Source organism: Heptranchias perlo, chromosome 13 (genome assembly GCF_035084215.1).
Source record: "Heptranchias perlo isolate sHepPer1 chromosome 13, sHepPer1.hap1, whole genome shotgun sequence".
Classification (NCBI taxonomy): domain Eukaryota; kingdom Metazoa; phylum Chordata; class Chondrichthyes; order Hexanchiformes; family Hexanchidae; genus Heptranchias; species Heptranchias perlo.
Window position 1 is genome coordinate 48844598 of NC_090337.1, and position 13470 is coordinate 48858067.

Genomic DNA, 13470 nt, shown 5'->3' on the forward strand with positions numbered 1-13470 from the left:
GGATAGCCACTTAGCCAGAGAAACTTACAGCATATTCAAATCTCCTAATAATCATACCAGTTTTTCAAAGGGCAAAATAACATTTACTGGCGCAGACCTCGCAGCAGGATTATCTTGACTCTAGCCTCTTTCTTGCAACAACAGGCTACATTTAGGCGAACAGCAATCTAGTAATATGTTACCAGACATCAAAAGATTTAGACAATATCTTAAACCACAACAGCAAAGTTCAAGTCATCAATTCTATTTGTACCTCAGTATGTGTTACTGTCTTAAAAAACACCCTTTTATGTAATTAATTCTCAAAAATACAGAAAGAGAACACTAGCTGGATAAATATATTTACATAGAATTAGAATTTTACAACACAGAAACAGCCCAAGTAGTCTATGCTGGTGTTTATGCTCCACATGAGTCTCCTTCCTCCCTCCCTACTTCATCTAACCCTATCATTATAACCTTCTCTTCCTTTCTCCCTCATGTGCTTCTATGCTATTCGCCTCAACTACTCCAAGTGATAGCAAGTTCCACATTCCAACATTGAGATCCATAGAGGATAATGGGGCTGAACGATAACATGCTTTAACTAAAATTGTTGCGAAACGTTGTCTGACAAGAATATGTGTTGTATTGTAATTAGACATTAACTAGTGAGCTAAGAAAGAAAAGTTCAAATAATAAGGACAGAGCTACTCACCAACAAAAAGCTATATTGATGTAGTATTAATAAAGCCTTCCATAATTCAATTCACAGTGCAAAAGAAAAATACACACATCCAACCATTTAACTTGCTGAACACAAAATTAAGCATTTATTCCACAAAACAAGATTAATGTGGCCTATGTTTCAGGTGGGCTACTTAGTGATGAAAACCAAACCATGCAATTCAAATTGCCAATTTCATTTGTCAAGTAGATAACTCCAAAGATAACCACACAATTCATTCCAATTACTTAGAATAATTAGTGATACTGCTAACCTACATACTTAACAATCAAACTTATCCAATTAATATTATTTCAGTGAAATATAGTATAAATAGGTCACTTAACAACCAAGAATTACAATAGTACCTATCTCTTGAACAATACTAGGCAGAACTATGCCATTCTGCTTTTTGCATTAAATAACTAGGTATCAATTGGCAGGTTTTTTTCCAATTAGTGAAGAAATCTGAAGGGGCCCAAAGGAATAAATATCTGATTAAATGGAAGGGACTGAAACTGAAATAAAGTATTTATAATTTAAACCTGTTTGGCTGAAATATTATATATAAAACAGACACAAATTCTAACTAATCCAGTAGGATAGCAGTGTTGATGACACCTTCCATCACTTTGCTGATGATTGAGAGTAGACTGATGGGGCGGTAATTGGCCGGATTGGATTTGTCCTGCTTTTTGTGGACAGGACACACCTGGGCAATTTTGCACATTGTCGGGTGGATGCCAGTGTTGTCGCTGTACTAGCAGTCACACCCACTACCAGTTTAAACCCGGCCTATGTAAACTTTCTTTTGATTATTAATTACAGTCAACTCACACTATTTGCCTGTGCAAACTCCATCTCCCAGAGTGCTATGTTGCAGCGCTCGCTCCTGGTAGCGGAAGGTCTCATCTCCTCTCATCTCCCTCCCCCTCTGCAGAGGTGAAGATGAAAATGGCTGCGTTCAGGACAGTGAGGAGTGTCGTTCAAAGCGCACGGCTTGTTGCAAACGCTGATCACCCCGGTGTGAGTGCGGTCCGGGCCCGGGTCCGGGTCCGGGCCAGGCAGCGCGCCCTCTGCACCCACGCCCCCGGTGAGTAGATACTGGCCCCGTGAGCCCGCCCTCACAGGAGCAATGGCACTAATGATCGAGCGCCAAATTTACTGCTTGTCCTTGACAAAGCTGTCGTCAACACCAAGGAAATGCTCGTAAGATCTTATGATCAGCAAGAATGAGACGGATCACAAGTCCATTTAAAATGCGGAACTCGTTCTTTATTAAGAGTGAGGTGCATCAAAATAGATGTGATACTTAAACCGAAACGACTAAGATTTGAGATGTCGGATCAGTTATTTAAGTGAGGCGTTCTGAACCATACTGTTCTCCATCGTGTTGTCTTCCAATCAGGCACAGTTAACCAACATGGTAGTGAGCCTGTGATGTCTTGCCCATCATATAGCTGCTGTGGAAACCGACTCAGCGTGACTGCTGTTGGATGTTGCCTGGTAGCTGGGTATGAAAAAAAAAACATGCTCACCCATCCATTGACCAGGTGCGTTGTTGGGTTGCAGAGAGACAAACAGCTTTAACTGGTTGAATCCCTCTTCAATGGGTTGTAGTGGTTATACTATGCAGTGGTCAAGAGGATGGTGGCAATGCAGTCACGCAAGCTGTGCTGCCCACTGTACCATGCATGAGGAACTTCTGGTGCTTGTTGCCCAACCAAAAATAGCTCAAATCGGTCTCTCTGGGGGTCGTTATGACTTTCATTGTAATCAGTGGAAATTAAAATCAAACAGGGTGTAAAACGGATAGCTGATCCACAACTGCCCGGTGGTGAAAATAAAAATTCACCCCAGTAATCCAGTACTTGAGGTGGGCAGGTTCACAGTTTTTCACTGTAAATGCTTGACCAACCAAGCTCACTAATGGAACCTGGAGGAGTTGACCAGTGACTGGTCCTGGGATTCTTCATACTTGGCTCTAGCTAACTCTGTATGCCAATGCCCTGACAGATAGGGTGGTCCTGGTTGAACAAGCAGAGGGAATCTTGCAAGTGTCCTGTGCTGAAAAGCTGTGCGGTTTTAGTTAGTGAACTCCAGCAGCACTCCTACATAAATTGGGCTTCCCTAAACCTTGGTTCTGTCCACCTGTACCTAAGCTCCCCGGACTTGGGTAAATGGCTGGTGTCCCTATGGGGAGGGACTATGCATTCCATATCAGGCAAACAGAAAATCTACAGGAAATCGTAGAATGGTTACAGTACAGATGGAGGCCATTCGGCCCATGCCGGCTCTTTTGTAAGAGCAATTCAGTTAGTCCCATTTCCCTGTAGCCCTGCAATTTTTTCCCTTTGAGTATTTATCCAATTTCTTTTTGAAAGCCACAATTGAATCTGCTTCCACCACCCTTTCACGCAAAGCATTCCAGATCACAACTACTTGCTGCGTAAAAAAAGTTTTTCCTCATGTAGCCTTTGGTTCCTTTGCCAGTCACCTTAAATCTGTGTCCTCTGGTTCTTGACCCTTCCGCCAATGGGAACAGTTACCTTTATTTACTTTATCTAAACCCTTCATGATTTTGAACACTTCTTTCAAATCTCCTCTCAACCTTCTCTGCTCTAAGCAAAACAACCCAGATTCTCCAGTCTATCTGTGTAACTGAAGTCCCTCATCCCTGAAACCATTCTAGTGCACCTTTTCTGCACCCTCTCCAAGGCCTTCACATCCTTCCTAAAATGCGGTGCCCAGAATTGGACACAATACTCCAGTTGTGGCCGAACCAGTGTTTTATAAAGGTTCAACATAACCTCCTCGCTTTTGTAGTCTTTGCCTCTATTTGTAAAGCCCAGGAGCCTGAATGCTTTTTTAACCGCTTTCTCAACCTGTCCTGCCACTTTCAAAGATTTGTGCACATATACCCCCAGGTCTCTCTGTTCCTGCACCCCCTTTAGAATTGTACCATTTAATTTATATTGCCTCTCCTCGTTCTTCCTGCCAAAATGTATATATGAACAAGCTTGCTTTAGAGACTTCTAAATAAGGTGGCGGGTTTCTGTATGTCAGACACCCAGCTGACTCCAAAATAATCCCTATAGGATGTTTTCTATGATGAATTAGGGGTGGGGAGGTCATGCTGTAGGTAAATGGGAATGCACAGGTCCAGTATCCCCCATTACTGTTTCTTTCAAATAGTGAACCTGATACAGATGCAGAATGAACTTTCAAAATTTAAATTTAACTTTTTAAATGCTATGTCTCCATCTCTATGTGGATTCCTTTATTCAACAAGATCTTAACACCATGTATGGAGAAAGAGTCCCAAAATTTGATGTTTCTATGGAGTTTAGAAACTACTTCATTTCAAATACTGGCTGTTGCCAAAGTTTAAAAAGTGGAGCAAACCAAAATGTAAAATTATGTGTTTTATTAGTATTATTTGTAAGTGGGCAGGTTGATGAAGCCTGTACTGTACGGACCTGGCTAGTTGGTGCTACACAGAGCCTGGGAGTTGGAAGAGGGAAGCTGAGCAGTGTAGAAAGGAGACAAATTTAAAAGGAGTGAGCCAGTGATGGGAGGAAAACAAGGAGAAAAGCAAGAGATGCGGCTACTGAAAAACCAAAGGAAAGGTGAAGTACCTCCACTCTTGAACACAGACTGCTCCCAGTTTATACACTGGAATGCCAACAGACCCATTGTACTAATGTACTCTCTAACATGCACCATGCTATCAAAATGTATCTTCACAAAATACCTCTATTAAACATTTGATAGGCTAATTTAAAAGTCAGAGTGAAGTGGCAGCTAGTATGAGAGAAATAAAATTATGAATATTAATTTTAATTTTTTTTCTTGAGCATACAGCTGACAACACCAAGAAAACTACTTCAGCTATTTCATTCTTTCCACACTATTCCATGAATCCTTGCATGCTTTTGTTGTTGCCACTAGAATTTCAGTAAAAGTTTTCAGACCCCTGTAAATAGAATGTGTAATAAAAGGAAACTGTTGTGTTTCAGGGTAAATATCCAACACACATTTAACAAATATGCATTTAAGGGGAAGCCAGATAAATACATGAGGGAGAAAGGAACAGAAGGGGATATGCTGATCGGGTTAGATGAAGTAGGGAGAGAGGAGGCTTGTGTGGAGCATAAACACCGGCACGGACCTATTGGGCCGAATGGCCTGTTTCTGCACTGAACATTCTTTGTAATTCTATATAAGCATTTGCAGTACTTATCCCATTAGAGTAATTGCTCTATGACATTCTTTCCCTTTTAATTCCTTCTCCTTCAGCCCTGCATCCTCTCCCAAACACTCAGTTCCTCTGACTCCTGCCTTCTGTGCATTCCACCCTCACTTCACTCATCATTAGTGGCAGACCTTTAGACCAACTCAGTCCTACGCTGTAACTTCTTCCCTGAATCTCTCCACATCTCCATCACTCTCCACCTTTTAAAAATCACCTCAAAACCCATTTCTTTGACCAAGCTTTTGGTTACCTCTTCTAATTTTTCCCTTCCTGGCTTAGTGTCTATTTCCTTATGGCTATTTATGAGACACCTTGGGGCATTTTCTTTACATTAAAGGCACAAATAAATGCAAGTGATTGTTCATTATCAAGAGCTACGGTTACTGAGTTGCAGGCTGTGATAAAATCAGTGGACTCTTGTTATACTGCAGACTGGCCACATTCTGACTGGCACGGAGTTACAGTGACCTGCTCTCCTCGTGCTAATTTTTAACATTAGGAGAGTGAATTGGAGTATCCACTTTTTTCTAACATTATAAAAATTACGTGAAGTTTTAAACATTTGCAAGAGTTCCCGTGAACTCTCTATGCACTTTTAAAATTTGCCTCCACTTCTTACTGGAATTATAATGCAGCTAGAATGAACTTGACGCCCCATGAGATATACTCTTGGACAATAGGGGGTGGGGTCTTACACCTCTTTGCTTTAGTGCACTTGAGTGTCAGATCAGGGCCTGATTCCCAAATTATATCATCACTTTTCATGTTGAGACTACTTCACTCTGATGTAAAAGTGACAGTTTAACTGCACCATAAGACTCTTTTGGAATGTTCATTTGTTTTTACTATGTTGGAGTTGTAGCAGAACGCTGTGCCAATTAGGGCTTTCAAACAAAGATTTTTTTTAATGAAGAAATATGTTGTAATGGCACGTCTTTTAACTTTGTAATATTGGTTATCTGACCTGGGCACAGACTGGTGTATCTAGAACTATCACTCATGATTTCTTGGTATTTAGCCCCACCCTTTATGCTTTAGAAAGTTGTGGGACATTAATAATCCCATATTAGAGAATATAAATCAAGGAACTGCAATGGACTCTGATTCCAGAATGTGTCTGAATGCCATTGTTACAATTGATAAGGTTTTAATTAAAACTGGCTAAATTTCAGAAAAGCTTTAAAACACTTGATCTGGTGAATGAGGTAGTGGAGAATACTATTTGTTATCAAACAAATAAATAGATATGGTTCCAAACATTTCTTGTGGCTACGGTTTGTCCCACCAAGATATATAAATCGTGGTATCCAATAGAAGTTGTGTTCCAAAGTGCTGCGATGTGGATTCAAATCCATAGCAACCAATTTACAACGCAAAAGGAAACCATTCAGCTCATCATGTCGGTGCTGACTCTTTGCTAGAGCAATCGAGAACTAATCCCATTGCCCCGTTGTCTCCCCATTGCTCTGTATCTTCCTCTGTTTCAAATGTTTCTTCATTTGGTCTCAAGATTTGAGTGACGTTGGCAAGGCAGCATATATTGCGCATGCCTAGTTGCTGTGAGAAAGTGGTGTTTTGTTCCTTCTTGAACTGCTGATGGTCCTTCCGATAGTGTTCACATAATTATGGTCCCATGATGGTATTTGGTAAGGAATTCCTGGATTTTAACCCAGTGATGATGAAGGACGGTGATATATGTCCAAGTCAGAATGTTGTGTGCCTTAGAGAGAAACGCGGAGGTGTTGGTGTTCCCATGATCCTGCTTCTTTTGCCCTTCTTGGTGATATGGCCCGCAGGGCTGGGAGTTGCTGCAGGGCGGCTGTAGATTCAATTTTCAAAGCACCACTGGTGTAGGGGGTAGATATTGAGTACACTTTGAGGGGTGCAAATCAAATGGACTCCTTTTGTCCTGGACGGTGTCCAGCTTCTTGAGTGGTGTTGTGGCTGCAATCATCCAGGCCAGTGGTGAATATTCCATCACACTAGACATGAGCCTTGTAGATTATGGAGAGGCTTTGAGGGGTTAGCTCCTCTTCACAGAGTACCCAGCTTATAAACTACTTTTGTACTCTCATTGTTGATATGTTAGTCCAGTTAAGCTTCTGGTCAGTGGTGCCCCTTAGGATGTTGATGGTGTAGTCTCAGCAATGGTCATGCTGTTGAAGGTCAGGGGGAGGTTAATGGGCTGCCTTGTTGGAAATAGTAATTGCCTGGCACTTAAGTGGCAGCCTGCCACTTGTCAGTGCAAACCTTGATGTTGCCCAGGTCCTGCTGTAGGCTGGCATGGGCTGCTTCGTTATTGGAGTTGTGAATAGGGACGAACAGTAAAATCATCAGTGAACAGCCCTACTCTTGACCTTATAATGGAGAGAAGGTCATTGATGAAGTATTTGAAGATGTTGGGCTGAGGAACACTGCCCTGACGGGCACCTGCAGTGATGTCCTGACACTGATGTGATAGATTGGCTTCTGACAACCACAACCATCGCCTTTGTGTCAGATATGAGTCCAGCCACTAGAAGGTTTTCCCTTTGACCCTCGCAATGACCTCAGTTTTGTTAGGACTTCTTGGTGCTATACTTGGTCAAATGCCGCCTTGATGTTGAGGGCAGTCAACTATTGTGTCCACACCTTGGATCAAGGCTGTGATGAGGTATGGAGCCAAGTGGTCTCTGCCTGAGCTACTCCCTGTGGCAAAGCAATCTGTGCTCTAACAATTCTTTTTACTAAGCTGAGAAGTGATTTAGAAAAAATGTACTGGAAATAGCTACTTGAAGGTAAATCAATGTCAGAGCAGTGGGAGGCATTCAAGGGGAAGATTCAAGGGGTTCAAAGTAAACATGTTCCCACAAAGAAAAAGACTGCCAAATCTAGAGCCCCCTGGATGATAAGGAGCATACAGGGTAAGATAAGGCAAAAAAGGGAAGCTTACATCAGACACCATGGGCTCGATTTCACCACCTGCTATCGGGTGCGTTCTCGGTGGGGGGGCCCGAAAATCGCGAAATCCAGGAGTGGGACCGGATCCCACCTTGATCCCGCCCACTTCCGGGTTCCCCGCTGACACGCCGGTGTGCGCGCGCAGCCCCCGCTGGTGGGAATCCCGCAGGCAATTAAAGCCAGCGGGATGCCACTTGACAATATTTAGTTAGGTATTTCAGGTCATTAACTGACCTGATTAAGGGACTGTGTGGGATTTTTGAACAACATGGGACTGTTTCCCACACTGGGGGAAACACTCCCAGCTCGAATGGACGTGTTGCAGCTGTCAGCCTGTGGCAGCTGCAAAGGTCCATTTGACAGGTGTGGGGGGGGAGACCCTCACCCATTGCAGGAGGCCACTCTGTCACTTGGGACAAAGTTTGGCCTCCACCACCCTCCTCCTGACGGTCAAAGTCACCAACCTGCACACTTACCCCTGGGTCCGGAGACATGTACCTACCTTGCGGACCCCCTCAGATGTACATCTTGCGGATGGGGGCCGCCGTAGCTGCAGTCATGACCCCCTCGGAGGGCGAACAGCATCACCAGCCACGCCGTCCACCTCTGACATGTGGAGCTCCACAACAGAGTGCTGTGCCACATCCACCTGTACAGCAGGAGGGAGGGCTACCGCAGAGAGAGATGCGTCGCGGAGGGCACTACCCTCGCCACAGGTTCCACAGACCGAGGCTCAGCCTCCTGGACCTTTCTGAGCAGCAATGCACACGGGGAGGCTCAGAGTCACTCGACATGTAGCCGTGGACATCTGCAGCCTCTTTCATGCCGAGCTGCTCCTGGCTGGCCCGTGCACCATCTTCTTACCTGTCGCTGTCAAAGTCACCATTGCCCTCCCGAACTTCTGCTCCGCAGCCTTCCAGGGTGCAATCGGGGACATCGCCGATGTCTCTCAGTCGTCAGCGCAGAAGAGCCCTGCAAATACACCTACACCCACTCTGCAGTGACACAATGGGTGGCATCAGTGGTGGGTCCTCATAGTGATACCCAGGAGTGGGCATTATTGCACAAACCGGACAAGATTCGCGAAGACATGGCAGTAGTGGTGCCAATATAATGTGTGATGTGAGTTGTTCTGAAATTCAATATAAGTAACAACCATGACGAACCCTCAAACACCCTTGTGCATCCCCTTCATGCTCACGACACGTTTGCCTTACGCTGCCTACTGCACATATGTGATGCATGCCCTGTGGCTGCATCACAGGTGGTGGCAGGTTGAGTGAGGCTGGCCGTGAGAGAGATGCATGAGAGGGTGAGTATGGGATAGAGCCATGAGATTGTATGAGGATTCAGTTGCGTGGTAGTGGCGGGGTGAGTACTGGCGAGGTGAGTAGGTGCAGGTAAGATGAGGATGGGGTTTCAGTGGGTACGAGGGGTGATGTGACAGAGTAGTGTTGGCAGTGCCGAAGGAGATGTGGGGTGGGGGCAGTGATGTGGCAGACGGAGTGTAGGGGAAAGACTACGTGTACTCACTTTGGCTGACCTACTGAGGTCATTGAACCGCCTCCTGCACTGTGTGCAGGTGGGCGATATGTTGGTGGTGCAGGTGACCCCCTCTGCCACCTCGAGCCAGGCCTTCCTGGTGGCGGAGGCAGGCCGCTTCCTCCCGCCCGCCGGGTGGAAGATCTCTGTCCTCCCCCTCCTCCTCACCCCATGTATTGATACCTGGGGTGAGGCATCATTAAACTGGGAGCAGCCTTCCCCCTGGGCTGCTCCATGCAGCCATCTTTGCTATTGGTTGCAGCATCTGTCAGTGGAGGACTGCCCCTTTAAATAGAGCTCCTCCAGCTGACAGATCTTACTGCGCATGCGCAGCCCGCCCGACACGCAGATCAGCAGTGGGGAACCCGGAGGAGCAGGTAAGTGGATCCAATTAGTGGTTTGCCTGCTACGATCGCGCGGGAAACCCACTAATTTCACCGGGCGCGTTACCCACGCGCCCGCTAGCCCATCCGCCAAGAACCCGCAGCCCTGCTAAAATCGGGCCCCAAGAACTCAATACTGCAGAAAACCTAGAGGAGTATAGAAAGTGCAGGGGTGAAATTAAAAAGGAAATTAGGAAAGCAAAGAGAGGGTATGAAAAAATACTGGTGAGTAAAATTAAAGAAAATCCAAAAATGTTTTATAAACACATAAAGAGCAAGAGGATAACTAAGGAATGAGTAGAGCCTATTTGAGACCAAAAAGGTAACCTATGTGTGGAGGCGGAAGATGTGGGTACGGTTCTTAATGAACACTTAGAGTCTGTCTTCACAAAAGAGGGGGACGATGCAGAGATTGTAGTTAAGGAGGAGGAGGAGGAGAAGTGTGAAATTTTGGATGGGACAAAACATGGTGATATAAGAAGTATTAAGGGGTTTAGCATCTTTGGAAGTAGATAAATCGCCAGGCCCGGATGAAATGAATCCCAGGCTGTTAAGAGAAGCGTGGGAGGAAATACTGGAGGCTCTGACCATCATTTTCCAATCCTCTCTGGCTACAGGCGTGGTGCTGGAGGATTGGAGGACTGCTAACATTGTAACATTGTTTAAAAAGGGAGAAAGAGATAGACCGAGTAATTATAGGCCAGTCAATCTCGCCTCGGTGGTGGGCAAATTATTGCAATCGATTCTGAGGGACGGCATAAATCATCATTTAGAAAGGAACAGGTTAATCAAGGACAGTCAGCATGGATTTGTTAAGGGAAGGTCGAGTCTGACTAACTTGATTGAATTTTTTGAGCAGGTAAATAGGAGGGTCGATGAGGGTAACGGGTTGATGTAGTATACATGGATTTTAGCAAGGCTTTTGACAAGGTCCCACATGGCAGACTGGTCAAAAAAGTAAAAGCCCATGGGATCCAAGGGAAGTGGCTAGTTGGATCCAAAATTGGCTTAGTGGCAGGAAGCAAAGGGTAATGGTTGACGGGTGTTTTTGAAATTGGAATGCTGTTTTCAGTGGGGTCCGGCAAGGCTCAGTACTAGGTCCCTTGCTTTTTGTGTTATATATTAATGATTTGGACTTAAACGTAGGGGGCATGATTAAGAAATTTGCAGACGATACAAAAATTGGCTGTGTGGTTGATAGTGAGGAAGAAAGTTGTAAACTGCAGGAAGATATCAATGGACTGGTCAGGTGGGCAGAAAAGTGGCAAATGGAATTCAATCCAGAGAAGTGTGAGGTAATGCATTTGGGGAGGGCAAACAAGGCAAGGGAATACACAATAAATGGGAGGATATAGAGAGGTGTAGAGGAACAAAGGGACCTTGGAGTGCATGTCCATGGATCCCTGAAGGTAGCAAGACAGGTAGATAAGGTGGTTAAAAAGGCATACAGGATACTTTCATTTATTAGCCGAAGCATAGAATATAAGAGCAGGGAAGTTATGCTGGAACTGTATAAAGCATTGGTTAGGCCACACCTTTAATACTGCGTACAGTTCTGGTCACCACATTACAGGACAGATGTGATTGCACTAGAAACGGTACAGAGAAGATTTATGAAGATGTTGCCAGAGCAGGAGAATTTTAGCTGTGAGAAAAGTTTGGATAGAACATAAGAACATAAGAAATAGGAGCAGGAGTAGGCCATCCAGCCCCTCGAGCCTGCTCCGCCATTCAACAAGATCATTGCTGATTGTCTACCTCAATGCCATTTTCCTGCACCATCCTCATATCCCTTGATGCCTTTAATATCTAGAAATCTATCGATCTCTGTTTTGAATGTACTCAATGACTGAGCCTCCGCACCCTCTGGGGTAGAAAATTCCAAAGATTCACCACCCTCTGAGTGAAGACATTTCTCCTCATCTCAGTCCTAAATGGCCTACCTTTTATTCTGAGACTGTGACCCCTGGTTTTAGATTCCCAAGCCAGGGGAAACATCCTTCTTGCATCTACCCTGTCGAGCCCTGTAAGAATTTTGTATGTTTCAATAAGGTCACCTCTCCTTCTTCTAAACTCTAGAGAATACAGGCCGAGTCCACTTAATCTCTCCTCATACAACAATCCCGCCATCCCAGGAATCAGTCTGGTGAACCTTTGTTGTACTCCCTCTATGGCAAGCATATCCTTTCTTAGTTAAGGATAGGCTGGGATTGTTTTCTTTGGCACAAAAGAGGCTGAGGGGTGATTTAATTGAGGTATATAAAATTATGAGGGGCCTAGATAGAGTGGATAGGAAGGACCTATTTCCCTTAGCAGAGGGATCAGTGACCAGGGGGCATAGATTTAAAGTAATTGGTAGAAGGATTAGAGGGGAGCTGAGGAGAAATTTTCCCACCCAGAGGGTGGTGGGGATTTGGAATTCACTGCCTGGAAGGGTGGTAGAGGCAGAAACCCTCAACTCATTTTAAAAAGTACTTGTTGTGCACTTGAAGTGCCGTGACCTACAGGGCTACTGACCAAGTGCTGGAAAGTGGGATTCAGCTGGATAGCTCTTTTTCAGCCTGCAGGGACATGATGGGCTGAATGGCCTCCTTCTGTGCCGTAACTTTCTATGACTATTTCCTCTGGTTGGGGAATGAGTAACATGAGTAACAATAGTGTTGCCAAATCTGGTTGGACACATTCTTGAAGGTTTCATCACATGACCTCCTGCCTCCAACTGCCCCAGCTAGTCAAAACAGCCTTTTTCCCCCATCTCCAATATTTTTGTAACTAATTAATGAAAGTGTTTAAAGAATCACCCCTCCGCCTCCTCTGTTCCAATGAAAACAATCCCATCCTATCCAATCTTTCCCCGTAACTAAAATTCTCCAGTCCTGGCAACATCCTCGGAAATCTCCACTGTACCCTCTCAAGTGCAATCACATCTTTCCTGTAATGTGGTGACCAGAACTGTATGCAGTACTCAAGCTGTGGCCTAAGTCGTGTTTTATACAGTTCTAGCATAACCTCTCTGTTATATTCTGTGATGTGGAGATGCCGGTGATGGACTGGGGTTGACAATTGTAAACAATTTTACAACACCAAGTAATAGTCCAACAATTTTAATTGAAATTCACAAGCTTTCGGAGGCTTCCTCCTTCCTCAGGTGAATGTTGTGGAAATGAAATCCTCGAACCCTTCGCATTTATAAATCACAGAACAATACCTGGTGATTACAGATAGTCTTTCCAACTGCCCGTTGCCACGGCAATCACAGTGTGCAGACAGAGAGGTGTTACCTAAAAGGCCACCGAATATACAAACCACCAAAAAAAAAGAGGCAGAAACATGGAAAAGACAGCAAATGACCCGTTATATTAAAAACAGATAACATATGTTCGCTGGTGGGGTTATGTGTAGCGTGACATGAACCCAAGATCCCGGTTGAGGCCGTCCTCATGGGTGCGGAACTTGGCTATCAATTTCTGCTCGACGATTTTGCATTGTTGTGTGTCTCGAAGGCCGCCTTGGAGTATGCTTACCCGAAGGTCGGTGGCTGAATGTCCTTGACTGCTGAAGTGTTCCCCGACTGGGAGGGAACCCTCCTGTCTGGCGATTGTTGCGCGGCGTCGGTTCATCCGTTGTCGCAGCGTCTGCATGGT

The 13470-nt window shown here is 44.8% G+C and overlaps 1 protein-coding gene across 1 annotated transcript in view; it reads left to right on the plus strand.

Annotated features, from left to right (window-relative positions):
- Positions 1–1617: 1617 nt before the first annotated feature.
- Positions 1618–13470, plus strand: part of mrps22 (mitochondrial ribosomal protein S22) — a 35182-nt gene continuing 23329 nt past the window's right edge. The window contains exon 1 of the mRNA XM_067995440.1: positions 1618–1799. Within this exon, the coding sequence (XP_067851541.1) occupies positions 1655–1799 (145 nt within the window). The 5' untranslated portion in view covers positions 1618–1654. The remainder of the gene's footprint in view (positions 1800–13470) is intronic.